Source organism: Scatophagus argus, chromosome 16 (genome assembly GCF_020382885.2).
Source record: "Scatophagus argus isolate fScaArg1 chromosome 16, fScaArg1.pri, whole genome shotgun sequence".
NCBI classification, from domain to species: Eukaryota; Metazoa; Chordata; class Actinopteri; family Scatophagidae; genus Scatophagus; species Scatophagus argus.
This window is the reverse complement of record NC_058508.1, coordinates 6,937,996-6,964,556: the sequence shown is the minus strand read 5'-3', so window position 1 is coordinate 6,964,556 and position 26,561 is coordinate 6,937,996. Positions and strand designations below refer to the sequence as shown.

General features: G+C 40.8%; 2 protein-coding genes across 12 annotated transcripts in view; one reads left to right on the top strand and one right to left on the bottom strand.

The window, feature by feature from the left end:
• Positions 1–786: 786 nt before the first annotated feature.
• Positions 787–16,492, bottom strand: LOC124073692 (ankyrin repeat and fibronectin type-III domain-containing protein 1-like). The gene is made up of 19 exons (XM_046416101.1): positions 16,121–16,492; positions 13,720–14,106; positions 13,091–13,373; positions 12,739–12,939; positions 10,356–10,469; positions 9,993–10,090; positions 9,611–9,701; positions 8,936–9,043; positions 8,248–8,347; positions 7,283–7,412; positions 7,022–7,141; positions 6,725–6,831; positions 6,039–6,153; positions 5,586–5,752; positions 5,051–5,228; positions 4,752–4,914; positions 3,849–4,015; positions 3,314–3,521; positions 787–2,996 (listed from the first exon to the last, which is right to left on the bottom strand). The coding sequence occupies exons 2-19, from the start codon at positions 13,879–13,881 to the stop codon at positions 2,260–2,262; spliced, it is 3,249 nt and encodes a 1,082-aa protein (XP_046272057.1). The 5' UTR covers positions 13,882–14,106; positions 16,121–16,492; the 3' UTR covers positions 787–2,259.
• Positions 16,493–18,817: 2,325 nt separating this feature from the next.
• The window catches only part of LOC124072794 (coiled-coil domain-containing protein 134-like), a 59,252-nt gene continuing 51,508 nt past the window's right edge, over positions 18,818–26,561 (top strand). For 6 of the 11 annotated variants that reach the window (XM_046414467.1, XM_046414464.1, XM_046414466.1 and 3 more), the window contains exons 1-6: positions 18,819–18,910; positions 19,105–19,262; positions 19,514–19,637; positions 20,878–20,928; positions 21,922–21,995; positions 22,752–22,857. In XM_046414467.1, the coding sequence (XP_046270423.1) occupies positions 18,889–18,910; positions 19,105–19,262; positions 19,514–19,637; positions 20,878–20,928; positions 21,922–21,995; positions 22,752–22,857 (535 nt within the window). In that variant the 5' untranslated portion in view covers positions 18,819–18,888. Of the gene's footprint in view, positions 18,911–19,104; positions 19,263–19,513; positions 19,638–20,877; positions 20,929–21,921; positions 21,996–22,751; positions 22,858–26,561 lie in introns of those variants that run through there. The other 5 variants (XR_006845599.1, XR_006845598.1, XM_046414471.1 and 2 more) reach the window with 2 other exon arrangements.

Genomic DNA, 26,561 nt, shown 5'->3' with positions numbered 1-26,561 from the left:
AGAGTCTACATCACAACCATCAAAATTGAATTAGCTGTTACAATAAATGTTGGTGGATGTTGGAGTGATCAAGTCTAACAAGAAACGAAGAAATCAAGTGTTGCTCTTTTTCCTTTGGGTGTGTGGAACTCCAGAGTACTTTGTGCTTTGTTCTGTACATGCAAGTTTATCCTCACTCAATTGGAGGGTCAGTGACAGAGGGTGTCATACATTGCACTGAATGTAAGCCCAGTGGGGCACTGTGATCTGTGATTTTGGGCCGTATGAACAAAACGTAACTTGAAGTAAAGAAAACACTGATTTAATTAGGTTTTCATGTGAGCAGACATACTACACTTCACATTAAGTGTAGCTGCATGCTGGTGTTTTGCTATAAATGAGATTATCTGTAATGTGTAGTCCAGACTGACTGCATGTAAGCTTGGTGCACAGCTGACATGGAGCTCATTACCTGATCCAGATCAAAGTTCATATACAGTGTAAACAACAATATTAGCTCACCATCTGACTTAGAGGCTGGAAAGGCTTAGAGGCTGCTCCAACAGAATACACCTTATCAGACAACCATTTAACCATAGTGACCTTTTGGGGCACATTCGTTGGTTGCGCTAAATTGAGAATTTTCTGCTATGATCTTCTTATCATGATGTTGAACAGAGTTAGCAGTGGTTGGTTAAAACTTTAATATATCATATGAGTATCACATAAATGTTGTTACGAAATGCATCGATTGTTTTGACATACATGTTTTTACCTTATCATAAGGATGAGATGTGATTAATTGAGCCTCTATTGTGTGTATACTTCATTGATAGTGCGTAATTATACACGCACTGGTGTTTTCAGTCCTTCTGCTTGATTAGCCTCTGCTTGAGATCTCGTTGAGCTCTGGTGGACTTACATAAGGTGATCAAAGCAACATTAAGAATGAAAAATTATTTAATTTGTCCTTGACAAGTGCACCTGAAACGTCCTTAGAAGAGGTGTCATTAACAACGCTTCATGGAGCGTACCGTGGGTGTGCAGACATACATTTGTGCTTCTTTTCACACAAGAACAAATTTGGGAGATGCCAACCATATCAAAAGTGAAATATACAACACTAAAGCACTGTTTGAAAGTCTCAAGTAGTATTTTATGAGATTTTTAACAACATTAATTTAGGCAATTTAACCAGCTTAACAGTTAAACACATAATGACATTCTCAAAATTTGGTTATCCACATGTTCATGATGTTTAATGTTATAACTTAACCCACTTAAATAATTATTTTACCAGATATAATGCCCAAGATAATATCTGCCCAATAATATGAACATTGTATTGCAATGCAAAATGAAAAGTTAAAGTCATGAAAAGTTCGAAGTCCTGAAAATAGCCATATGTCCATTTGTTTAAAGGCACTGAATGGCAATACAGAATACAGAAGCAACAATGCAAGACCAAATCTCCCCCCAAAGCAAAGAACAGATGTGAATGTGTGAATTTGCCTCGTATATTCCTTAACAACGCAGAAAACATATTTTGAAGTGAGGAATCATTTATGAAAATAACTGAAGAACAAATCATCCTCTATTTCCTTGGACTGGCATCATTAGGTTACTTTTCTTGTCTAAATTAGGTTTCTTCTCTCATTATCAGGATTTGGATACCTGACTTTGTGGAGCTGGTTAGGCTGACAGCAGTAATTATATTTATCAACAGGATTATACTGTTCTGTTATGCAATGCCAAAAGGTAAACCAAACCATAACCATGACTATTCTGTTACACATGCAGTACAACAGCTTTTTTATATACTGCAAAGCAAACACTTTCATTTTACTCTGTATGCTGTATGTAATAACTAACTTTAATTAGTTTTACCACCTCCAACAAGCAACAATGTTTCTTTGTGCTATTATGAGTGATTTTAAAGTCATAAGAGCTATTGCTATAATTTTTCCACCAGAAAAGCTCTAATGGACTTGACATTAGAAAAGAAAAAGGAAAGTACAGGCATAGAAATGTGCAAATGACATAAATCAGTGTAGTTATGGTGTTTGCATTTTCCACATCCATTATTAGATCAGCTGTAATAGTGTCTTAAATGAAGTTGTATCTAGAGGTCACTGGAATTCCCCTCCATAACAGTCAATATTTAAGTGGGCAGGTGGACACTGATGGACTGTCAGACATCGAGGGAGAAGTCATTTGGTCTACTGTTAGGTTTTAAATTGTTTGCAAATTTACAAGTTTGAAGCAGACTGGAAGTCGATATCAGGATGAACTGTTAGAGGGTCTGTCCCACTCCACCTGACTTCTTATGGGAAAGCACGATCCCTTGCTGGAAACCTGCTGAGCCTCTGCATCCAGTGGAGAAACATTCCAACTCAATACTGGCAGGTCAGCACTCTGGGCATTCAACACGGCTGGACAGGCAGGCACATCTTGTCCTTGTAACACAGTATTCTCACAGTGTGTCTCTCTCATACTGCTGCTGCTGTTACACCCGGCTCCATCAGTCAAGCTGGAATTCTCTAAGTTAAAAAAGGTGCTGTTTTCACGAATCTCCAGTGCAAAGCTCTCGAGCATATCCATTACTGATGGTGTGGATGGGCCACTTGGGATCTCCTCCTCGATAAGACTCAGTGTGGGCAAGATGTCCACCAACTCTGCCATCTCCATTGGCTGCATTACCTCAGTGATGCTGGGAGGAAAGTCTTGTTCCTCACTATAGGACACTGGTGTGTCTAAAGCTTTGTATGCTGTGTCCAACTGTGCAACAGCAGCAGGTTCTAGTCCAGATTCAATCAACGCGCTTGTGCATCCTAATTCTGGCTCTCCGATGCATGTCAAGTCCAAGGCTGACTGGGCGGCAATGTCTACAGGGTACCCTCCCTTAGCCACGCCCTCTGTTAAACTCAGCGCAGCCTCTTCAGGGACAATCGTGAGTCCTGCTGGAGCAGAGACCTCGGCAGTGACAACATTTGGTGAAGCTACGCTGACCAAACAGTCTGAGAAGCAAATGGAGAGACAAAAAGAAGTTGAAGAAAGTTACAGGAATACAGCACTGCATCCAACAAACTAATCTCAAAAGTGAATATTGTATCTCTCATGTATTATTTTGTATTTAATATACAGTATATCTATATTTAGTATATAGTATATTTTGGCAACAATTTCAAACAACATTTTGAGGTTTAAATAGCATGTATTTACACAAAATTCACCTACAATATGTATGCTGAAACATATTTAATTGGCTGTCTCAATCCTGAAAACAGTGCCACAACATGAAACATGTTTATCTCAATCCACATCATCATTCTACCTGTTACAGCTTGTCTCTGTGCTTGTATCCGATTTGGCCACGTCAGTCTGGCCGTCAACCTCTCCTCCTCTTCCTCACCATCAGGACATGCTGGTGGATCTCCTCCCATCACCAGGCCTAGAGGCACAGCCCCCACCCACTGTTTAGACCGAACGCACTGCAGACAGTCCATAATCCAGCGAGCACCCCTCCAAACGACATCAAGACGCTGAAGACACAGGGAAATAAAAGAAAATAGCTGTTAAATTAGTTCATCTGAGATCCCTTTTACATACATAATAAAATACATTGATGGGTAACTCCATGTTAAAACTTTTATTTCTTATTCATTTCCCTCATTAAACTCATATTAGCCACAGAAGAAGAGATGTTTGGTAAGAAAAGCAGACAAAAGAAGGACTTTAAAGCATTGAGATGAATGAGGTGTGGATTTTAGAGCAGCCACTGCGACTGAGGTGCATCAGTATGTAGTACTGTCCTGTATGTTGCACAAACCCTTCTTTCAAGTTCTCAGCCTTCTTTGGTTTCTGCTTACATGGGAAAGCTCAGTGATGTGATTGAGGCGCTCTTGGGCTTCCTGCACCTCCTTGGTGTCTAATGACTCCCGCAGAGCCTGCTGGGCCAGATGGGTGTCCAGCTCCAGCCTCACCCAGGCCTGGCAGTACTGGCAAAGGAAGTCCCGCTCAAACGTCCAGAAGTGAACTAGTGAGGAGCCGAGTTAAAAGGAAGGACAAATGAGTACATCAAAGCCAAAAGGAAAAGCCTCAGAACTCATTAGCACACTTTATCAGTCCTTTAGTGTGGGAGTTTTTGAGAAGGGTCAACAGGACTGATGGATTTAAATTAGACTCAAATCCTAAAGTGGGAATGAAAAAGAGGATCAAAGAACTAATTAGATAAGAAAAAGCAGTAAAAGTGACTCATCTTCAGAAGATCAGATACTGAATCTCAGTGAGCTTTACAGATATTTTACTTTCCAACCAAACTGGCAAGGGCTGAAATGCAATTCAGTAGTTATATTTGGGGGTTATTTAAAGTCTTTCCTTCAGTTCCTTTGAAGATGATGCTCCAGTTTTTCTTAACTTAAAATTACTCCAGCATAGGCCTGTCATTATCTTATTGTCTTATCAATAGATTTGCATGACCTCAATATTGCCTGTTGTGTTTACATGCAGTTTTTGTGTGTGGTTTTGTTTCATTTATACTTTATTTATTTAGAGGCCTACTCCAGGACACCATGCTGTTCTTGGCATGAGGTTACCCTGTCAGGTATTTTATCTTAACCTCAAGGTCCACAGTAATCCCACTTTGTTTTTACTGTCAGTGACGCTGCCACACTCCTCTTTTTGAGAGCCCTCTCTCAGCAAAAAATACTGTGATACTATTAAGAGAGAGATCCTGTATCTACGGACTTGTGAGAATCAAGTTGTCCACCCACCCAGTTCAAAGATCTGGAGGGGCATGGTTAGCCCAGGTTCCTTAGTCCCCACCAGAGGCCAATAACTGGAGCTGAAGTCCTCGCTGGGAGGCAGCAGCAGCACCATAGACAGCTTGTCTCCAAATTGCAGCAGTTCACGGGTGTACACACCATACTGATAAGCCTGTCAGGAACACAAAAACATGTAAAATCTGTTAAACGCTACATGTTGAACTGGATTTCATCATGACTCCTCTTTTCCAAACAATTCAGAAAATACTAGCTCAGAAGGGAGAGGTTTTGTTTGAAATCAGTGTTACCCTGTAGAGGGGGATGTTGAGCTTTGTCAGGAGATGTGTGACTGCTGCTCTCAGAGACCTGACAAACTCCACCACTCCGCTGCTCTCCATCAAGTTCTCATCCTCGCCGCTCAGCAGGTTCTGAACACTGCCGTTGGTCGTGGTGTAAACATGACTCTGAAGCCATGCCCACTCCTCTCTGTCACACAATAACAAAGCAGTTACCAAAACACTGATATAAAAGGCATCAAAAGTAGAGACAGAAAAGGCACAAAACCTTTCATGTCAGTATCTTTGCTTGTTGTGATCCGTTAACTTCTAATTGCAGGCCATTTTCCAAAGTATATCTTGTGTTTCTGATAGATTTAAAAAAGAGCTGAGTGCTGCATATCATACAGCACCTGTTTGTAATGCCAGGAATGACCATGTTTTAAAGCATTTGTTTTTCTGTGCAAGACCAGAAAGCAGCAAGTGTGGCATAGTATGCTTTCAAAAATGCTCAGAAAGAACAAAATATGATTTGTACAACATGGAGAAGTGCTTTGATTTGAGTTACCTGGAAACATGGGCATTATGTCTGACCCGTGTGTGGCACAGCAGATTGGGCAGCCTCTGGGGCACCAGGACCCTGATCTGTTCTACTGAGCTGCACAGTTTCAGGATGCCCACATACAGACCTGGCTGGGCCCACTGAATGCTGTGCCTGTGGAAGGATAGTTTCTCCTGGAGAACAGAGAGAAACCAGTAAAATGTTGGGGATTTGTTTAGATGCTTTGTTTTGGTACACTGTTTCTTGTTTTTTTGTTTTTTAAATTGGTTCATTTATTTATTTAAGGCTTGCTAAATTAATTCCACAGAGAAGGAAAACAAGGCTCAGTAATCGAGTCAGGAAAGTCAGTACACTCAATCACTACGCACTCAGCGCTAAATACATTGTGTTCCACGTCACTGCTGCTCCCAGACTTTTTCTAAGTGTCTCTCTTTTACACAAACACAAACCCAGGTTCACCTTGAGCTGCTCAGAGAGCATGTCCATGGCAGTGGGCTCAGGCAGCAGAGGAGTTCTGTTGCGGTTCTTTTCCAGGCGGGCCAGGGGCATCCAGTGAAGCGGAGGGTCAGGAGGGCTTGGAGTAGTGCAGACAAATCAGGGTAAAAATGTCATGTAACCAAAAGAAAGCACCAAAGAAATATTCAATTTGGTACATTCATGTTGGTATAACACAGCAGACATAACAACAACAACCAGCAGACAGAATGGATATGCTGAAATCATTCTGCATATGTGGTAGATAGGTCCAGCCTGTTGCCTGATTAAGTTATTATCTCCCCTGAGTGAGGGAGATTCTGATCTGGGTGACTGATAAAATCTAGCAGATTAGGATTATATACCCTAACATGATCCAGTATGACTTCTTCTTTTTCTAAGCAGTAAATATTAGCTTTTATTTTCAGAAATAACATATTTTCCTATGTATACGGGATTGAATATGTGTGTCTGTGTAGGGTGAAATGGTTGTGTTTTTTATGCTAGCTAGACTGATTGAAAAATTCCCGGAGATTCAGAAAATACGACATGACAAGAGCAGCAGAGTGGTGAGTTGGAGATGTGTCCTTTAAACAGAAGATGTACGGTTAAAGTCTCCTTCAGTGCTGTCAGACATGTTTGACAGTAAATAACAGCAGACGCTTTCTCACCTGGGAGGGTTTGAGAACTCCTTCAGAGTCACTAATAAGACATTTCCCTGCCGGTCTTTCAGAGGCTCGTAGTACACCTGGCCCAGATCAATTGTTCCCAGGGAAGACTGAAGGCAGAGAAAGGTGGAGCGGTAAAACAGAAACACAAGGATATTTGGGACAAATGAAGCGAAACACGGGTTCTGGGAATGCAGGCATGTAGTCCAAGATAGGGAGGCGAGACACTAGTAAGAAGAGCAGGAGGAGTACCCATTCTGCTGCTTCTTATCATGCCGACTAAGCTGCTTAACTTCCTACCTGCAGCTGGGAAACAGCTCTTAAAATGTTGTGTCTGTTCTGAAGGAGGGACGAGGGAGATGAATGAGCAGAGGAAAGGGCCTGCTGAAGCCACGGCACTTGTTGCCAAGCACAGGACAACTAGAGGAATAAAGAAAAAACTGCATTTAAAGGTTCCATAGCCTTCATTCTGAATAACTACATTTGTGGTATCAGTATATAACAGAGTTCACTGTGTGCTACGTCGAATTAAAGTATGCATTCGTTTGACTGACAGGTCACCTTGGCAAACCAAAGAAAGTCTTGAATGATGGAGGTGGAGCAGCACTGAATCTCCACCAGTGGGATCTGATCTTCAGCAGTCACCAGGATGTTTTCCTTGTGGTAGAACACAGTAGCCAAGTACACTCCCCTGGTCAGACAAAGAGAGAATAGAGAAATAAATATTAAAAACATCTGACAGGTTACTCTTGCTCTGTGTTCCAGCCACACTGCTTTTCACTTATGCTAAGTAAATCTCGACTGTAAAATGATTTAAAAGAAAAAAAAAAACCTACAAAGTTGCTGCTGTCGAGTGAAACTTTGCTTTTGATATCAACAGCGACTTGATCGTAATTAATATTTGGCATCAAACTGTCTCACCACATGAAAAGCGGACAGAGATCAGAGAATTTCCTCATTTCACAAAACAGCCTACTATCATCCAAGTGAAGTAAAAGCAAGGAAATCAGTTTTTACAAACCGAAATTACAGTCATGTAGGAGACACATTCTTAGATACATTCATTTTCCGACTGGGCTGTTAAAAAGTGTCGACCATGAAAAACACTTATGGCAAGTTGACAGAATGACATTCGCGACTGCGTTCTGAAAGCATTCTCCTTCAAACTGCCACATTTTGAATCATCTATGCAGTCTTGGACCACAGTGTTGTGGTTCCTGTTCATGCAGTTATACCCTCTCCTACCAAATGGTGTGGTGTGCTGAGTGTGGTCCACTGAACACTTGTGGCAGTCTTGATCAGTCACCTGCCACTTGCCACAGCTCAGTGATTCCAAACATCATCCTCTTCAAAAGAACTCTTCACTAATCTTGAGGCTTCAGCAGGTTTAATGTGACTACTGTTCTTTTCCAATAACCCCAGAGGATACAAGCCTGGTCTTGTAGCCTGTAATCGCATCACATTTAATCTGTCACTCCCCATACCCTAAAGGCACAGTGGCACAAGTAAGACAGATGGAGTGCTACCTCTGTAGGAGACGAACAAACTTGGTGGCTGACTGGAACAGTTGTTTGATGCCTCGAGACACAGACAGGCGCTTGCTGGGACTCTGGGGCTTAGAGCTCTCTGTGGAGCAGAGGGGAGGAGGATCAGACAGGCTGAGAATCACTTTACTGCCAAAGTACATTCAGTGTGCATGCACAACATATTTGAATGGGTGATGGCTTTCTCTGTAGTGAAAGGAGTCGATGCGTGCGGGATATGTTGCTGTTGTAAAGTAGGAATAAAAAACAGTAAAGTGAGGATTAGGTCTTTACAAAACATCCTGAAAAATTGTGTTTCAGTGTCCTGAATGTTTGCTCTGTTTTCTGACACTACAACTGAAAACAAGGTCAAAACTGTTGTACAACTGTGATACTTGAAAAATAAAAGCAGTTCTCATTGCAAGAGAGAATAAATGCAGGCATTATGCAGAATTCAGGAAGAGGAACAGGAAGGTATTTAAGGAATATATTTTAATATCAAAGTAATATAAAAAAAATTAGGTATTTAATGGCACAAATGTATGTAGTAAATTAGGACATAAAAGTTGACAAGCAAGGTTAATGTGTTTTTCTGACAGAAAATACTGTGATACTATGTGGACTGATGTACAGCTTTATGGACTCGTATATGATTAATTCACAGCCTTGTTGCGTAAAGAGCCAATGTTACCTATGCAGAATCCTCTGTAATGTGGCTCTTTGGCATCTTCCAGCAGTTTCCTCACAAGGCTTTCGTGATTTTTGAACTGTGACTTTGCACCGATGCACTCTCTCCAACCTGCACAGGAAGAAAGAGAGGAACAAATCATCACTTTCATTTTTTGTACAATTAAGGTAAAATCATCAAGGTATCAAGTGCTGATTTTCCCTGTCTTGGTGATTAGGAGGTATGGGCAGTTGAGTGAGAGAGTAGTGCCCGTGTGCTCTTAAAATTTCATTCTGAGCTGCTGGAACTGTACCTCCTATTAAGCTAGATTCAAATGGATTTCCAAGTTAAATTGTCAAAAACAGTGTCTGGACAATTTTTCCATCATTGAACAGTACAAAGTGCAAAGTAACAGCAAGTAATGCAGTGAGGGAAAGAGGATGGCACGGAAGAGTCGAATTCAAATTCAAAACTGCACCAGTTCTCATTGAGAAATCACCAGGCTCATTGACTCACAATGACATCTTCAGTTCTCCATTCTTTTAATAATTCATTAATCCACCAGCCATGAGTGGATTACACTCCTTTTACATTAAGCTTCATGTCAGCCAAGTAATTTCATTACTTAGGAAAAAAGAACGGACCCATTTCAAAGTAGTAAGTCCACACTGATCAAAGTTTGCAGTTCAGTATACTCACTGGAGGGGGCAGCGCTGGCTGGAGTGGAGTACTGAGGCGGGCCCCATCCTTTCACATTGAAGGCACTCACTCTTACAAAGTAATGCACTCCCTGCATTTGGAGAAGCACCAGACGGCCAAATTACCAACATGAATTAACCTTATCATTCATTTTAAGGCAAAGAAATTACATATGACTATCATTATTAATTCATGCTGTGAAGAAAGGCAGGTGAGGGGGAGTTCAGCATAGTAGATGATAACTGAGGGACCTATCACTATAGTCTGCATATAGATTTAGAGGTAATATGGGTTTACTGTACGTGTGAGTCTGTGGTTGTCCTGATGACTGATTTCCTGTGTGTGTGTGTGTGTGTGTCTGCTACGGTACTGCGTGACTTACTGCTGTGAGTCCCTTGATACTATGTGAGGGGTTCTTGGTTTCTGTGACTTGGGCTGAACCGAGGATACGTTTGAAGCTGGCTGAGGTGCTCCATTCCACTGTGAACACAAAACGATTTCACTGACAGATTATTCTCTGGCTTTACTCAAAGCCCCCATAGGAGAGAGCTAAGGATTTGAGTGTTTACAGTTTTTTGGGAACTTGTTGGCTCTACCCTTGGCTGTAAAGTATGACATTTATGAAGCTATAACACTAAGCAGGAAAAAAGAGACAGGCCAAACCATCTTAATGAATATAAGGTTTTTATATCTGTCAGCCTAAAAGATGTGCAAGACCTTTAAAGTCCTATTATTCACCACCTACCTCTGTAGCGGGTGATAAGCCCTATGGTGTCACCTTCTGGCTCTTTGATTACCACAAACAGAGAGGATGTGCTGGTCACCATTATGGATACATGACTGGGAGGCCCAGGGAGCTCTGGGTAAAACATTTGGACAGACCAGTGATCAAAATAGGCATAATGGGCATATTCAGTTCTGCGAGTCAAAGATACAAAATACAATAAGAACAGAGAGAAAGAAAGCACCGTAGAGTCTAATCAAAGTCTAATCAAATCTCAGCCCTATCGAAATATACAGTATGTTTTTACTTCTTGATTAGAAACTAATGAGCAGCACGGTGGTGCAGTGGTTAGCACTGTCGCCTCATAGCAAGAGGGTTCCAGGTTCACATTGGTCTGGGCCCTTCTATGTGGAGTTTGCATGTTCTGCCTGTACCTGTGTGGGTTTTCTCTGGGTACTCCGGCTTCCTCCCACAATACCAAAAACATGCACATTAGATTAACTGGCTACTCTATATTGTCCCTAGGTGTGAATGTGGTTGTCTGTCTTTGTGCGTCCACCCTGGACTGGCGACCAGTCCAGGGTGGACATACCCGCCTGTCGTCTGTATTCTGCTAGGATAGGCTCCAGCTCCCCCACGACCCTGGTGGATAAGCGCTATAGAACATGAATGGATGGATTATAAACTAGTAACTCTCACACACATTTGACACCTGACAATTTTATGTGTCATTGTGAGTCAACTCTAAGTAGGAAGCCACAGATAAAAAAAAATAAATAAAAAACAAATAAGAAGAATTTTGTATTTCAGCAAGAACCTGTCCTGGCCTTCAAGATAACCAACCAGGGCTAAAATTTTGAGGTTTTCCCCCTCAAAGTTCTGTGTTTCTCCAAGATACTGACTCTCTACCATCTCTGTGGGAACTGTAAAGGGAAATCTTAATGCTTCAGCATACCAAGACACTTTGGGCAAGACTATGCTTCCATCTTTGTGTTAACAGTTTGTTGAAGGCCCTTTTCTATTCCAGCATGACTCAGCCTCTAGGCACAAAGCAAAGTCCACAAAGATATGGTTGGATGAGTTTAGTGTGGAAGAACTTGACTGACCCACACAGAGTCCTGACCTCAACCCCATCCAACACCTTTGGGATGAACTGGAACAGAGATTGTGAGCCAGACCTTTTCATCCAACATCAGTACCTGACCTCACAAATGCTCTACTGCATGACTGGGCAAAGATTCCCACAGAAACACTCCAAAATCTTGTGGAAAGCCTTTCCAGAAGTTGTTATAGCTGCAAAGCTACAAAACTGTCTATGTATTTAGAATGCAGTGTCATTAAAGTCACTGTTGGTGTAATGGTCAAGTGTTCCCATACTTTTGTCCTTATAGTGTCAACAGAACGAGTGATAATCTGTTCACTGTGAAAATCTGTTCACTCGTTCTGTTGACACTATAAGGTTACCACAATGACACATATTTTTTTACAGTAGTACTATTACAGCAGTATATCATTAGCCCAGTTAAAGATGAATGTCTGCGTAGTGATCAAATGAAACTGTGACCTTTGCCATGAGTTAATAGATTAAGACACAGACCTCGGTCAAAAACACTTCAGTATTATACATTTTAAGCATTTAGCTGAGGCTCAGATCCAGAGATATTTCTAACAAGAGTAATCTTAATTTCACTTCACCAAGAAAATGAGCCAGTGCCTTATTGCCCTTGCAATAACACTGTGATTGTGAAACAGTAGGGGAAGAGAGCTGGAGGTCCTTGAAAGAGAAATGAAATGAGAGCTGAAGAGAGACATTTATGCAGAGCAATTACAGTAAACATAGAGGGGACATCATCACAAAGTTCTAAAAAAAACATGAAATGGAGAGGTCATGAGAAGACTCCTTCTCTCCAGGCTGACACAGGGAAAGGAACGCTGAGAAGCCTGGTATAACAGAACACAGGCTGCACCAAAGCCTTAGGAGGTATTCCTGGTGTGGATTTCTATGTATTAATTTGGAGCCGGTGGCAGAAGTGTAGGACATGGGGGAATTTAGGAAGGTCGATGACAAGGCAGAATGTTGAATTTTGGATGAGTTGAAAGGAGCTGGAGGCACACTTTCAAGATGCCAGCTTACGGTTCAGACAGCAAATCAAGAAACCTAAGTAAGAAGTTAATCTGAATACCTAATCATTGCAGTCCTGTCAGCAATGATGGAGGGGCTTTGTAAAGGAGAATGGGAAAAAAACTAGTTCTACCTTGTTCGGATTGATTTTGATGAGGAAAAAAAATGCAAGAATATCGATACTTTCAGCAAGTGAGGACTAAAAAGAAAGAGGCCAATAATCCAGTTCTTGTGCCAAGCTGTAGTTCACGAATTGCCACAAGCTGACCCCAGACCACTGACCTGTGTTTAGGAAGTTCTCTCTCATCCGGCAGTACAGTTGCAGCCTGAGGCTCCATAGGCGGATGTGTCTGTGGATGTCAGCCTGTGCCTGAGGCCCTGGCCCCGCCTTCCTCACCAACTCCATCTTCCTCTCCTCCACCCGCTTTCCTGCCAAGGCCACCAGAGCATCCAGCTTAAGAGCCCACTCTGCTGGTCGGCACACTGCGAAGAGAAACAGTCGAGAAAGAGACAGAGAGGAAGAGAGGAAAAGAAAGGACATTTTCTGAATATAATTTGCATTAAATTAAAGCTGAGCAAATTAAAACCAGCTCATTTTCATATTATTTGTGATATTTTAAAATAAGAGACTTACAAACAGGGTTATGTCTGGCTCCTGCCTTTGTCAACACATGGAGCAGAGGGGAATTGTGGGTAAGGGCAGCCACATCCAGGGGGACTAGGCCCTGTTCGCTCACCCTGTTCACCCCCTTCTCCCTCTCTTTCTCCCAGTCCTTCTCTTTCTTCTCTCCTCTCTCCCACATGCTTCCTCCTCCTCCTCCTCCTCCCCCTCCTCCACAGTTGGTGTGGTCTCTGGACAGCAGGCTTTGTACAGCCAAAGTGTCCTCATTTTCCACTGCTTCCCACAGGGTCTTGTACTAATGGGTAGCAGGGGAAAGGGTGCAGGGCCAACAGGGGGTGGGTCAATGAGGGAGAAAAACAGAAAAAGAGAGTTTGTTCTGAAAGAGAGATTTATTTTATGAGGAAGAGGGAAGGGAGTTGCTCTACAAAGAAAGAGGCAGTGGATGCGACAGGACACATAAATCAAATCATAAATCAGAGCAGCAGTCTCGCCTGGAATAATGAATTCATAGTGGCACACAGTCAGCATGTAATGTCAGAATAAGATCTCATAATTTAAAAATGAAACATAGCCAGGGGACAGGAAAGCATTTCAGGCAAAGCAACCACACCTCCCCTACAAATCACATCCAAAAATCTTACAGCTTCTGCAGACTTGCTGAGGTGTTTGGGTGTGTCCATTTCCCCGGCAACAGAAGACTCCCCGCCCCTCAGTCTGACGGACAGGTTTCTGTAGATGCGTTTGGGGGAGACAGGACCTAGAGAGCGCCGGCGCTGAGGCGGGTTCCTCATGGATACAGACATGACAGAAGAGGAGAAAAGAAAGGAGAACAGGAAGACAGAGGATGGCTGAAGAGAATGAAAAGATAGCAAGCGGTGCAATGGACTGGTTAGTTCATTGAAAGAAAGATTGGAACCCCCAACCTAAGAGGGGTGTAAGGATGACAAAAGTGACATTTGAAACAGGAAAAAAATGAGAACTTGGGGAGAAAGAGGAGAGTGTGAGAAAAGATGAAAGTCATTAGAAACCTGGAGGAGTGTATAGAGGGGAATGAGGTAAGAAATAAAAAGTGGGGAAAGAAAAACAGAAGAAACAGTCAGGCTCACACAGATTCTTCTACAGTAAAGGCAATTTTCTGCTGACTTGAAGGGTGAGTCTAGGCTGAGTCGAGTGCCGCTGTTGTGTGGGTGGATAAATGGATAAAAGTTACAATGCCTTTACACAGCAGATGAAAAACGCCTTGAAGCATTTATTTTTGTGCCTCTTACTATACTCCCTTTTGTTCTTCTTTTACTCGCTATTATGTGACACGGGTTTTATTTGCTGTGAATGGAGTCTCTCAGCACACAAACCGACGGGCCCATCAATCTAATTAACTAAAGAAATGTAATCTCATGTGGAAGAGCCACAATTCTCCACTTATAATAAATATGAATCTCCTCAAATCATCAGCTTGAAGATAAAAATCAATCATCACCACTACAGTAATGATGAGTCTTTATCAGTTCCATTGCCCTTTCAGCATTACAATCAGACACTTTTGTGTATGAAAATCTGTCTTGCAATTTCTTTTTCAACACTTTGAACAAAATGCAATGTGGTGTAGCTTCTTTTTTTTCACCCTTCTTATTTAGTCAGCAAATCATCTTTTTAATTTGTCTCCGTCTTTCTTCTCATTCAGTCTCTCCACTCTGCTTCCACAGTTCGGAGAGATTTTCACGTCGCTGCAGTTTACGTCAAGCCCCGAGCATTCACATCTGAAATGAATCTTTGTAAAAGGGGGATACTCAAAGTCTATCATCTCTCTCTCATCGCCGCTCTCCCAGCTACAGGAAAGCTTCACATTTCTTTCTTTCTTTTTTTTTTTCATTTTCGATGAAGTAGAGTCATGGTGTCCTGAGTAGTCCACTGTCCTTGGTGAAAATGAATACTCCCCTGGCTGGTGCCAGCTGAGGACAGAATATGAGAGTGCTGGACACAATGACGCCACATCTCTCAGTGAGACGTTAACATTGTGCCTGCTATTTCAATGTGTCACTCGGTGGCTTGCACAGTACCTGCACTGTTTATATGTTGGGATGCGGGGCTAGTGGAGGGGTCATAGGGGTAATACCTGCTATTGTTATTGGTACAGTTTGTGTATCATGTCTTACATCAGTTCTGAAAAGTGCTGACGGAACAGTTCAGACAAGGGATTAGCTTTAGAGTTTGCATTTTTGAGGCACCGCAAAGTCAAGGAAAAACACCTTGGGAGAAGAAGAAGAAACTGTTTGCAGACTGTGATAGTGTTACAGATACTAGAGAATAAGTTATAAGAACAGGACTGGATTCCTCATGGTTTTGATGCATGTAAGCGTCTGAGTTTTGTGGTGATGTTGGTTTTTCATCTCAGTACTGTGGCCCACATGCTGAGAGTCGTGTGCTGCATATCTGCAAATGGGTTTTCTGGTTTCACTATTCTGCCAAATGTCGAGGCTCAAAGTTCAGCTGTGCATCTAAACATCTGATGATGACTAATATTTCCAAACCCCCAAGTAATGCAGTATGTTTGTTTGTATAAATAAACCACACAACCACCACTTTCAAGGACTGTCATACAGTATCAGAAATCGTTTTACACAGTGCAGTTATGTGTCTGATTAGATTACTTAGACACAAATTGAAGCATGCAAAAATAAATTCCCTTAGAAAGCCATAAGCCAACAAAAGTTAGTATATTTTTATTAAAGTTTCTACCAGCTAAACATTAAGAAGCATTTTTATCAGTTCTTATTATTGGCAATAAATGAATTTTTAAAAAGAATTATAACAACTGTCATCCTAATCCTTTTAAAGGAATGCCATACAGATACTAGCTACAGTAGCTACAAGACTTCATGGTAAATCTGCATGTCAGAAAATAGCCACCAACAACACATAGAACAAAATACCATAAAGTAGCATATGACACCACTTTCAAGTTAATAATATAGCATCGAACAGGTTAGAAAAACTATACATGAGCATCAAGTAATATTTCGTTATGAAATTTGAACTTCTTACCGCAAGTCGACACTTTAACCGGCCTTTTCTCCAACGTTATACCGGTGCTTCGACTTGTAGTTTTCAAGAATGACTTCCCCGGTGGTCAGACAATAATCCACCGTACGGACTTCGGGAGTTTTCACCTCTGGGGGTGAAGCGCACCTGACCGATACATCCGACTGAGAGACTGCAGCGGCTCCCACACACACGCAAACATACACTTGTCTTCCTTGTTCCGCCCTCTTCCTATAATTTCTTAGAACCAAACTGCTTCTTTTAACAAGTAAAAGCAGTGTTATCTAAGAACGTGATGACTTTCAGTACTGAGACTCACTGATAACAACAACAATAATGATGATCAGTATATCCACAGTATAGTTTACAGGTTTGATATGTCCTTTTGAAATATATTACTCCTATAGAGCTGTATGAACAGTGAATACGGGACTGTCCTGCTGCAACAGTTTCATTTGCAGTTAAACATAAAAAGCCATCATAGGCATATTTGACAACCTTACTTTAACCTGTAAGGGCTGTTTTTACATGACTTGTAAATGTTGTCAGTTCAGGAAATACTATGTTACAATAATGTGAGCAGAGTGACGTTGTGTGTGGGCAGGTGACTGGAAAAAGGTATAAAGCTATATTTAGGCTATCTCAAGGAACAGTGATGGCTGCTCTATGTCTCTGTGTGGCAGGATAAAATTAGAGCAAAATATTTCTGAATCTGCTGCTAGACTGATTGTCTCATGCTGCAGAGTGTGAGTGTTGGTGGGGGGCTCACACACAGGAAGTGGTTCAAGACATATTAAGCCAAATGAGAGAAAAGCAAAGACCTTACCTTGACATGAAAAATGCTTGCAAGTTAAGTCTCCATTTACACTTGGAGGGAGGCTGAATCCATTAATCTCTGTGCTTTATTAGCCCCTGAAGAACTGACTATCTGAAATAGTTGTCAAATAAAGGTATGACAGATATGTGAAGTGAGGGGGGCTCTGTGTCGCTTTATCTGTTGGTTCAAACCTCCAAGACTGACAGATGTCGCTCCATCACGGCACAAATGGAAACTTTAAAAACAAATACTGTCCACCTTCTTGTCTCTTGTCTCCTTCACGGCTCTGACCACTTCCTGGACACACAGTTCGAACACAGTATACTCTGCCTCCAACGTGATTGCTGTAGAGCAGCAGATTTGTCAAAGGCAATACATTTTACACAATGACAAATTAAGAAAGATTGGCCTGCTGCACACACTCCTGCACACTTATACACATCATCCCACAGAAACACACACACACACACACATACCGAGGGAGAGCTGAGTCAACTGCACTTTATGCCATGCACTACCTTGATGTGCAGCGAACTCTGCTTTTTGAGAAGTACAGAGAGATTATAAATTGACACGTTGATAGTGGCTGATACTCGCCCCCACAACTCCTATCATCAGATAGTCGCTCAGTTGCCGAGAGGCTTTTGTTGTCATGGCGATAACCAAATTGTGGCCTTCACTGCTAAATAATACTGAAAAACAAACCAGTGCATCCCAACATACACCTACTGCATATTATTCAGCAATGACATTCCTTGGAGGATAAATTTGATGTTGATACATAATTTTGTTGATAATAAGGCCTGCCTTTCGCTAAAAAGTAAGATATCAGCCTACCCTTGAACTTCACTACTTTTGATATGCTTACGCATTCCTGTATATATAATTATTGAGTAACAATGCCTTGAGAGGAAATATGAGACCTCAGTAGCTGTTTAGACAATGCAGGTTAAAAAAGTGTAATGTGACGGTATGGCAAATACAGTATTTCCATGAGACATTTTCAATTAAGTACACCTATCTTAACCAATTTTATAGTGTGATATAATTGAGAAGCAAAATATTTAACCAAAAGCTCCGTGCACTGGTGAAATGTCAGTCTCTCTTTTATTTTACAATATAAATAACTACAACACAGTGTTATTCTAACTTGTATCAGCAGTTCCTAATCGCCTTGGAATTATGCTTTCTCCACAGTTGTTCACCACATAGAGCTTTCTCAACAGCACTGAAATAACAGTCAGGAAATAAATCATACCTTATCTAAACAGAAATATGAATGCAAATAAGAAATATGAAGATTGTCCTCAAACCATACGGAAAGCAGTGAATCCAGCTCTTTAACCCAATTGAACAAATACACCTAACAAGGACTCACTTTATGTTTTGGTGGAAGTAGTGTCCCAGATGCATCATCTTCATTGTTTCCATATGATTTATGTGATATTATTTTTCTTTGAAAGAATTTCAAAATAAATGTTTATATGTGGAGGTACATATCTCTTGCCCTTTTGTGGTAATGCTAATGAAACATCTATTTGTTTATTTATTTATCTGTGTTTTCCATTTTGACAAACCTTTTCCGAGTTGAGTTCACATCTTCTTCTTGCAAACCACAGAAAGTATGTAAATAAATGTAATGTGCAAGATTAAATACATTTGAGGCTATCTGAGGACAAATTGCCTTCCTTATATTCATTAGATCTTTCTTAAACTATTTAAGAATACCTTGTATAATATAGTGTTAAAAATGTTATCTGCGGTGTTTTATTTGCGACTTTATTTGCTTTGTGCATACTTGGGATTGTGTTGTTTAATAAAGTTTTGATTAAAAAAAGAGGACATAAAAATTTGCCTTCCGCCCTCGTGCTAACACTTCACCCTAGCAAGATTCGTAACCCCCCCCCCCCAATAATTAGTTAGTTAGCTAGTTAGTGAAATAAGCGTATGTTATATGATAGCTTTGTCACTCACCGGTAGGTATTTTTATAAGAAAACTGGACTGGAGTTTGTTATTCATGAGCATGAGAAAAGCTTGCTAATAAGCCAGCATGATCTTTTAATTCGTCTAGCTGTCATAACGTTAGCTAGCTTTTAAGCTCACCGCACTGACTGCCAAAACTATTTCATAAGCCATGGTATGCAACTTTTTTATTATTTAATTCAACAGTTGGAGGGACAAAAATGACGAGCGGAGATATTGTTTATGACAAGACCCACTTCAGACATGACCCAAAATGGAGCGGCCGCCTGGGGCCTGCGGAGGGTGGCGGACAGTTTGTCTGTGTGGCCTGCGTCATTGAAATGATTGAGAGTGACGATATTGCGGTAAGGAATATGAGAAACTTGTTTTTGAAAAACCTTATTTCAATATGAAGCTGTCTTCTTACTAAAATGAATCACGCCATTATTTTTTGCTTTGTTATATATGGGTGTTTGTAATCCTCCAGCATTTCCTGTGTTTAGTACTTTGGATGATTGACCAGGAAATATTTATGGTAAATAGATTGTCTTATCAATTTTCCTTAATACGCAGGCGCTATTTACGTTTCTATATGTCTCTTCCTCCCTGTGTCCAGTCAGTGAGAAAGTCTTTTGCCTTGTCTGGTATCAATGGGTTACTGAAGTGCTGTCCGGGGGTTGTAAGAGAGCTTCTTCATGTGGACCACAGAGTTTGTCTCCGTTTTGCAGCTGCTCTGCTTGGTGAGAAATAATGGCGCTCACAGCTTGAGATTATGGTGTGAAAGAAGGACTAAAAAGAATAATTTGGAAGAAGTGGACTTTTATCTCTTGCCTATTGTCTCCTCAGTGGCACAAATAGTCATGTTAGTTACTGATAAGCTATACTGTTGGCATGTGCTTGGAATGCCACTTATTAATAACAACATCAGAAACATCAGCAGTCAGTCTGACTGGCCACTGCACACACACAATATTCAGCGTTGACTTTGCACTTACCAGTACACACACATCTAGCTGGCTTGAGTTTGCTTGGGTGACCTCACTTCCTCTTTAAGCGAATCTCCACTAGGTCGGTTCACGGTCGTGCTAGTGCTGCAGTCTCATCACTGCTTTTTCTGCAACGTCATACTGAATAAGTGAGACAATAGGTCTTATCACAATACTAAGATGCAGAAATATTCACGTTATTCAACATAGTTAATTTATATTTGAAAAAAGATTCATGTAGTTAATAGAGTTGACTTGCCGCTAACTGCTTTTCTTTCCATTTGGAGGCATAATAATGGTACACTCTTGGCAACAGTGGTAGGATTGAACTATTAACATTTATTTGCTTATAAACTGAGCTGATATGTTACATTTTGTTCCAGTTACTGACACTTTCTCTGCACTGTATGAATTTTAGGAATTTAGTGCAGCATGAAGTATTAGACCTACATCATTTGAGCTCTAATCAAATTAGTGCACAGAGGATATGTGGCAAAATGGTAAGCTGGTGAAAGCTCTGACCACAGTGACAGGACTGTGGTTTGTGAAGCCATTACGGCCCTATTTTCAGCATGATAATATTTTTAATTATTTAAAAATTTTAGTATTGTGTCAGCACTTTCAGCTAAATGTTTTGGAAAATGTAAAATGAATGAGCAGTAAAATTAATCCAAGCTACTATATATTCAACATCTGTGACTGTACCACATATTCCATTTGGGTACAAACTGTACAGTATGATCACTACCACCTCAACAACACAAATCTCCATTTAATATATTATATATATATATATATATATATATATTTCTTGTGTCTCCTATTTTATCAAGCTGCCATACTTCTTAACATAGTTTGTGACTTTTTACATGTGTGAATATTCATTTTCCAGCTCCCTTTTTCTTATTACACCTCTGCAAGACCTCTGTATATCACAGTGGGTTTGTGAAGTGTGCTTTTTAAATCTAGCCTGTCGTTACTGTTCTGTCCCTAGGGATGCTTCACACAGTGGAGGACTCAGACACTCTGGAAAAGGTTGACCAAGGTGAAGAGATGCCTCTTTGTGGGTTTTCACATGCATTTGTGGGTTAGGATTAGGCACACACACATGCACACAAATGCACATGTGTGTGCACACCAACACGCACACACCAACAACATGCTCATATTTGACTCACATGTTGGTATTCTGTTGCTGTGCAGTACCTTTTCTCTTTGTATTTGGCGATTGGTTTAGGTTGCCATATGCAAATGTTTCTGTGGTTTCTCTTAATGGTGGCCTCTCAGCAAACCAGCACTTGTTACCTCACAGTCAGATTTGTCTCAATACATCCAAGTCTCTCAAAATGCAAAAATTATTTTGTTCAGTGCAAGTGACAGAATGATTCTATGGTAGCTGCCTTAAAATGCCTTAGGGACAATTTTGCTGTAATAGTAAGCTGAGTGCTTAAAATTTGACACTGCTTTTGCTCTTTGTACAGAGAATGTGTGATGAACACATTTGGAAACTCATTTAAGCCCTATAAATAATGCAGTCATGGTGTGTGTATGCATGTGTGTGTGGTGTGTGTGTTTGTGGAGAAACAAATAAGGATAAAGAAGGCCAAGAATCTTTCTGAACTTTTCTAACATCAGCTCAGCAGTGAACTTAATGCCAGCTTTGGTTTTGTCTGAGAGGTGTACCTGCATATTGTCCTTATGGTGATGGCATAAGATGTTGTGTTGATAAACAGTATAGAATGTAGGTAGCATATAATGGCATGAGTATGAACCCAAGAAGGTTCCCGAGGGCTCAATACAGTATATCACAGTCACTCACAAGACTAACAGTGATTAAACTAAATCCTAAAATTAAACATAACATTGAAAAAGATAAAACTCTGGATTACATAGCTCTTATTTTGGTTTTCTCACAACTGCTGATATTTTCCTAGGAAAGTGGAAAACTGTATTTGACTGTCATGTTTATTTAATGAATGCTTCTCTGTGTTTTTTGTTTAATGTGTGTGTAATACATGCATGTGTTTATGTGTGTCAGTGCTGGTTCAGCTGCTTCTAGAGCTCCAGAGTGAGCTGTCACTTCGCTTTGTTTTGGATGAGATACACAAACAGGTGAGACACACTTTTGCAGACGTATAGAGGAACACCTGCTCGTCTACACATGCAAGCTCAGGAACATGCTGAACATTTTAAAATATTTAACAGCGCTTGTGTAACCGACAACATATCCTCTCAGGGTTGTTTAGTAAACAGACAGTGTGCTTGTCTCCCTCCTGCCGCTGTTTTGTCACCTCTGGGGGAGGCAGAGGCGGAAAAGCTCCATTCAGCAGCTGATGCTGCAGGTAGAAAATAGTAAAGCTGCGTCTACTGGTGATGACAGAGAGATATAACACCAGGGAGAGGTGCAGACAGGTCTTATTTGTGTTACTAGAATAGAGCCTGATTAGAAAGTTTTAAAGGAAATGTATTTAAGGAAGCCTGTGTTGAGAATACAGATTATTTGATGTGATCTGACTGAGTACTGGGAAAGGAGGCTGGTTTGTTTTCTGATTTCTGAAAAAGAATGAATTACAGGCATGTGTATAAGAGGATCTGGAGTATATGTTGTAGTATTGTAGTTGGATTTGTTTTCAGCATAAAGTGAAATGAAAATCATAAATATAACTGTGGAAGTCACTTTTTTCCATGCCTGCTGTGCTGCTGTAGTTGCCCAAATAGGTGGTTTTGAGGATCCAACATAAACATAAACATTTTTTGCACTTCTTATCGAAGCAAAAGTGCCGTAGTCTGATGAATAAGTGCCTGTGCCGTGTTCCTTTTTTCCTTATATATTGTTACTGATTTTTGTTTTGTGTATTCCCTGTCCAGTTGAGCAACCAGCTCAGTGTGAAGGGCTTCCTGCCGACCTTCACCTTCTTGGGGAACCTCGTGGAAGCAGTCCCCGATGTGGCCAATAGCCTTGTGACTCAGTATGGTGAGACACTGCAACAGATATGCCAATCACATGTCACAGTTATTCCGAGTGGAAAACATCAGTATGTTGTCATGGATATTTTCTGGACTTTTCTTTATCATTGCTTAGGGTCCATATCAATAAGGATGCACCAAAATGTAAAGAGCTATTGTATTTGGAAATGTTATCAGTAATTCGCACCCGTCTGTGCAGTTAAGGTTTTTAATACTGCTTAAAAAGTGGTGTATTTGCTTATTTCCTTACTGAGAAAGTAAATGAATTCTTGAATACTATCTACCACTACCCTGCTGAAGTGTCCTTGAGCAAGTTGTCAAGTAAATTTTATTTGCACAGCCCAAAGTCATAAGATCACAGATTTTGTATCAAGGAACATTACAATCTGAAGCTGAATCCTTTTCAGCTGTAATTTTCTGCCCAGTAGCAGCCAAGTGGAGTGGGCAAGCAAAGAGCGACGTTTCCCTTTGGGCAAAAATAGAAGAAACTTTTACCCAGGATGGCTTGCATCTCTTTTAAAAATGCAAGTGAGTTTGGATCGGGCCAGATCTCAAATGACTCAAATGGTTACTCTGGGGCAATTCACCTCTGAAACCTCTGGGATCCAGAATATATTAGAAATATCACAGTTCACCTTGAATAGAAGAGAAAGATTTGAAAAAATATTTAATTTTCAGCATCCATTATTCGCTCAGTACACAGATATCCACAATTCAATCATGGAAGCTTAGTTTGACCTTTTCAGTCATATTCCTGATGCATAAAAAGTACACACAGTAAATACAGTTACCCTGTGCCCATTTTTGAAATATTCTACCCCATGCTGAACCCATTTCCAGTCCTTCTGCTTCTGAGGAATGGGAAGAAAGTCCCCATACTGTTTTTTCATATTCTTTTTTCTGAAGTTTCTCAATTCGGTCTCTCTAGCCATTATGACCTTTTCAATTACACTCCAGCTGCACTGAGATGACTTTTCTATGTTCATACTTAAAATTCTGTCCACATAGCCAATCCCATTTCTTTCTGAAAATAAAAAAGCCACAAAAGTTACAAATACATGTTAATGTCCATGTTCATGTTATTAATATATCAGTGGTAACTGCCTTAATATATACACACACACACACTGAAATATATATATATATATATATCTGCAGTGTAGTGAAGCACTGCGATGCACCTTTCCATCCCACACACACACGATTTAACCTCTGCTACAAACACCTGTAGGATGTTTGTGTATCCACTGAACCATGACAGCACTCGTCTTAATGGTTACTGTTAATCAGCTTCAAGTGTATGTGTGTGTTGTACAGAGTTTTTATCGTGCCTCAGTGTCCGTCTTCACAGTCAAGAATGAATACGAACCTAATGCCAAATAAGCAGGTGTAGTTATTTTGCTGTGCAACGTGTGTCCACCTCCCATGTATTTTCATGAGTGTTACAAGCTCCCCAGAGCAGCTGCAGGTAGCGGTAGGTTGTTTTGATTCTGATGCAAGATGCGGGCTGCCACTATTGACTGTGTGTGCCCGTCTGTGGCCTGTCACTCAGCGAGTCTCTGTGGGGCTGTTTGGACTAATGACAACAGCACGGCAATGACAACACGAGCCCAGAGCACCTGACACATTTTGCTCTTGCTTTGACTTGCTGCCTGCCTGTCTATCTAGCTCATTAACCCCTCTTTTTTTCCCAACCATTTGCTATTTCCTGTCTGAAACTGTCCCCCCCACCAACCCCCTCTGCATTGCTGTGTCCTACTCCCTCAGGTCCAAAATGAGGGAGCAGGAAGGGAAGATGAAACATTAATGAGATAGGGAAAAGAGGAGTGCAGACAAAGATAACAAAGACAATAAAGGAAGGTTGAGATGATCAAAACTCTGAAGTCCTAACAGTTCAGTGATTAGAGACTTAAGACTACACATTAATTCACCATTCAGGTCTCAAGGAGTGCTTGTGCTCTTGAATGAAAAAATGTAGATGTTCTTTCATTTTATCTCTTTGTTGCACACAATATTAAGAAAAATGTGTTTCATTGTTAGTGATGTGTGCGCATTAGCCTTTCCTGCTCAGTTTCCAGATCGTCTTTGAAAACCACAGAGGAAGCGTTTTCCTCCAGGGCTGAGGTCAGTTCTTCAGGAATAACCGCATTCACATTTTCAGCATTTGGGGAAATGCTGACTTTGTCCGCTGCTCCCTTCGTATTATCTATCACTTATTCTGCCCCTTGCTCTCTCTCACACGCGTGACCACACACACACACACACACACACTCACATGCACTGCCCTATGTTTACTTGTGGCCTTACAGATGTGTTTCTCAGTGTTGTTCACCTTCTTCTCACTTGTCACCCACAGAATCATCATATAATAATATGATAATATATAATCTATTGTGTTTGTGAATGATTACCACAGATTAGCAATGGCTGTAATTTCGATTCTTCATTCGTAGGGGCAAGGGAGTGAAACACTCCCTGCCATTTTAGCAAATAAGTTTGCACTTTCAACTCTTAGTCATATGCAGATGTGAAAGAAAGACATAAAAAAGAAAAATATGGAGGATGGTGGGCCAAACAAATATGTATTATGTATGGAAAACAATGGAAGCTGTGTAAAAAACCAAAAGGTAAGCCAAGGGAGGTTTAGTTAAGCAGAGTGAAGCGACCAGAGCAAAACAACAGAGAAATATTGTACAAAGAAGATCACAAAGAACAAGAACAGAGTGTGGTAGTTCTGAGGGTGCAGCATCACGGTGGGGCAGCAAAACAGTAAGAAAGGCAAACGGAAATGAACGTTTGTTTTCCTCCTTCAAAGGAAGCAAAACATTTAATCTTGTTTGTTTCAGTTCTTTGTGCATCAGTCTCTGTTTGGGTGCATGTGTCATAAAATGTGTTGTTAAACAGTGGCAAGGCTTTCATTTTCCACACATCCTTTTACCACTCTTACATTGTCTTCCTTCCATTTCCATCATTTGTTGAGGTCTTATCTCCCTCCTCCCCCTTCTCCCTTCCTCACTCTCTCCTTCTCTCTTTATGCCTGGTTCTCGTCTTGGCCGCCTCACATATTTTTGGTTTAATCAAACATGTCTGGGAGCCTCTCCTGGTGCACATGGGTTTTGATCTGCTTCACAGAGCAGCTGGGCTTTGGCTTTGCTCTCCTACTTTGTCATCTCTTTCTTTCTTTCTCTCCCTCTCTTTTTCTCTCCCTCTCTCTCTCTTCCACACTCACTAACTCTCTGTTCCTTGGTATCGTTCCACCTCCAGCTCTGCCTTGCACTTAAACAGTATTTATTCCTCCGTTCTCAGAGTCTCTCTTTTGTAATTCTTTGCATCTCTGTCCTCTCTCTGGCTACTTCTGTCTCTCTCTGTCTGGGTGCTATTCTTCCAGCATGCATACCCTTATATTTTTCATAGCTTTTTCACTTCAACAATTTGATTATATCAACATTAATGCAGTAGTTTGGTTATTATAGCTGTTATTAAGTACTGTATTTTTCCCACTGTGCCAGCATATTCATCCTTGTATAAGACTGTAATGTGCTACTGTGGGCTCACGCTTTGGCTTTTTCTTCTGCTGTTAGTCGGTCAAACGATCAGTATTTTGTGGATGTGGTCATGGGCTGAAAGCCATATTTCCATATACTTACTGAGCTATGGTGATTAAATGGGGCATGACAAACAGCTGGCAGTCTGCACTGTATCCTACCATCA

Bases quoted from the DNA above. Each gene is read 5' to 3' on its own strand.
- LOC124073692 (XM_046416101.1), bottom strand. From the start codon at position 13,881: ATGTCTGTATCCATGAGGAACCCGCCTCAGCGCCGGCGCTCTCTAGGT. The intron at 5,753-6,038 runs GTGAACCTGGGT...TCTGTTCTCCAG, and splicing joins TGCTCTCTGAGCAGCTCAAG to GAGAAACTATCCTTCCACAG. The intron at 3,522-3,848 runs GTAAGCAGAAAC...CTGTGTCTTCAG, and splicing joins ACATCACTGAGCTTTCCCAT to CGTCTTGATGTCGTTTGGAG.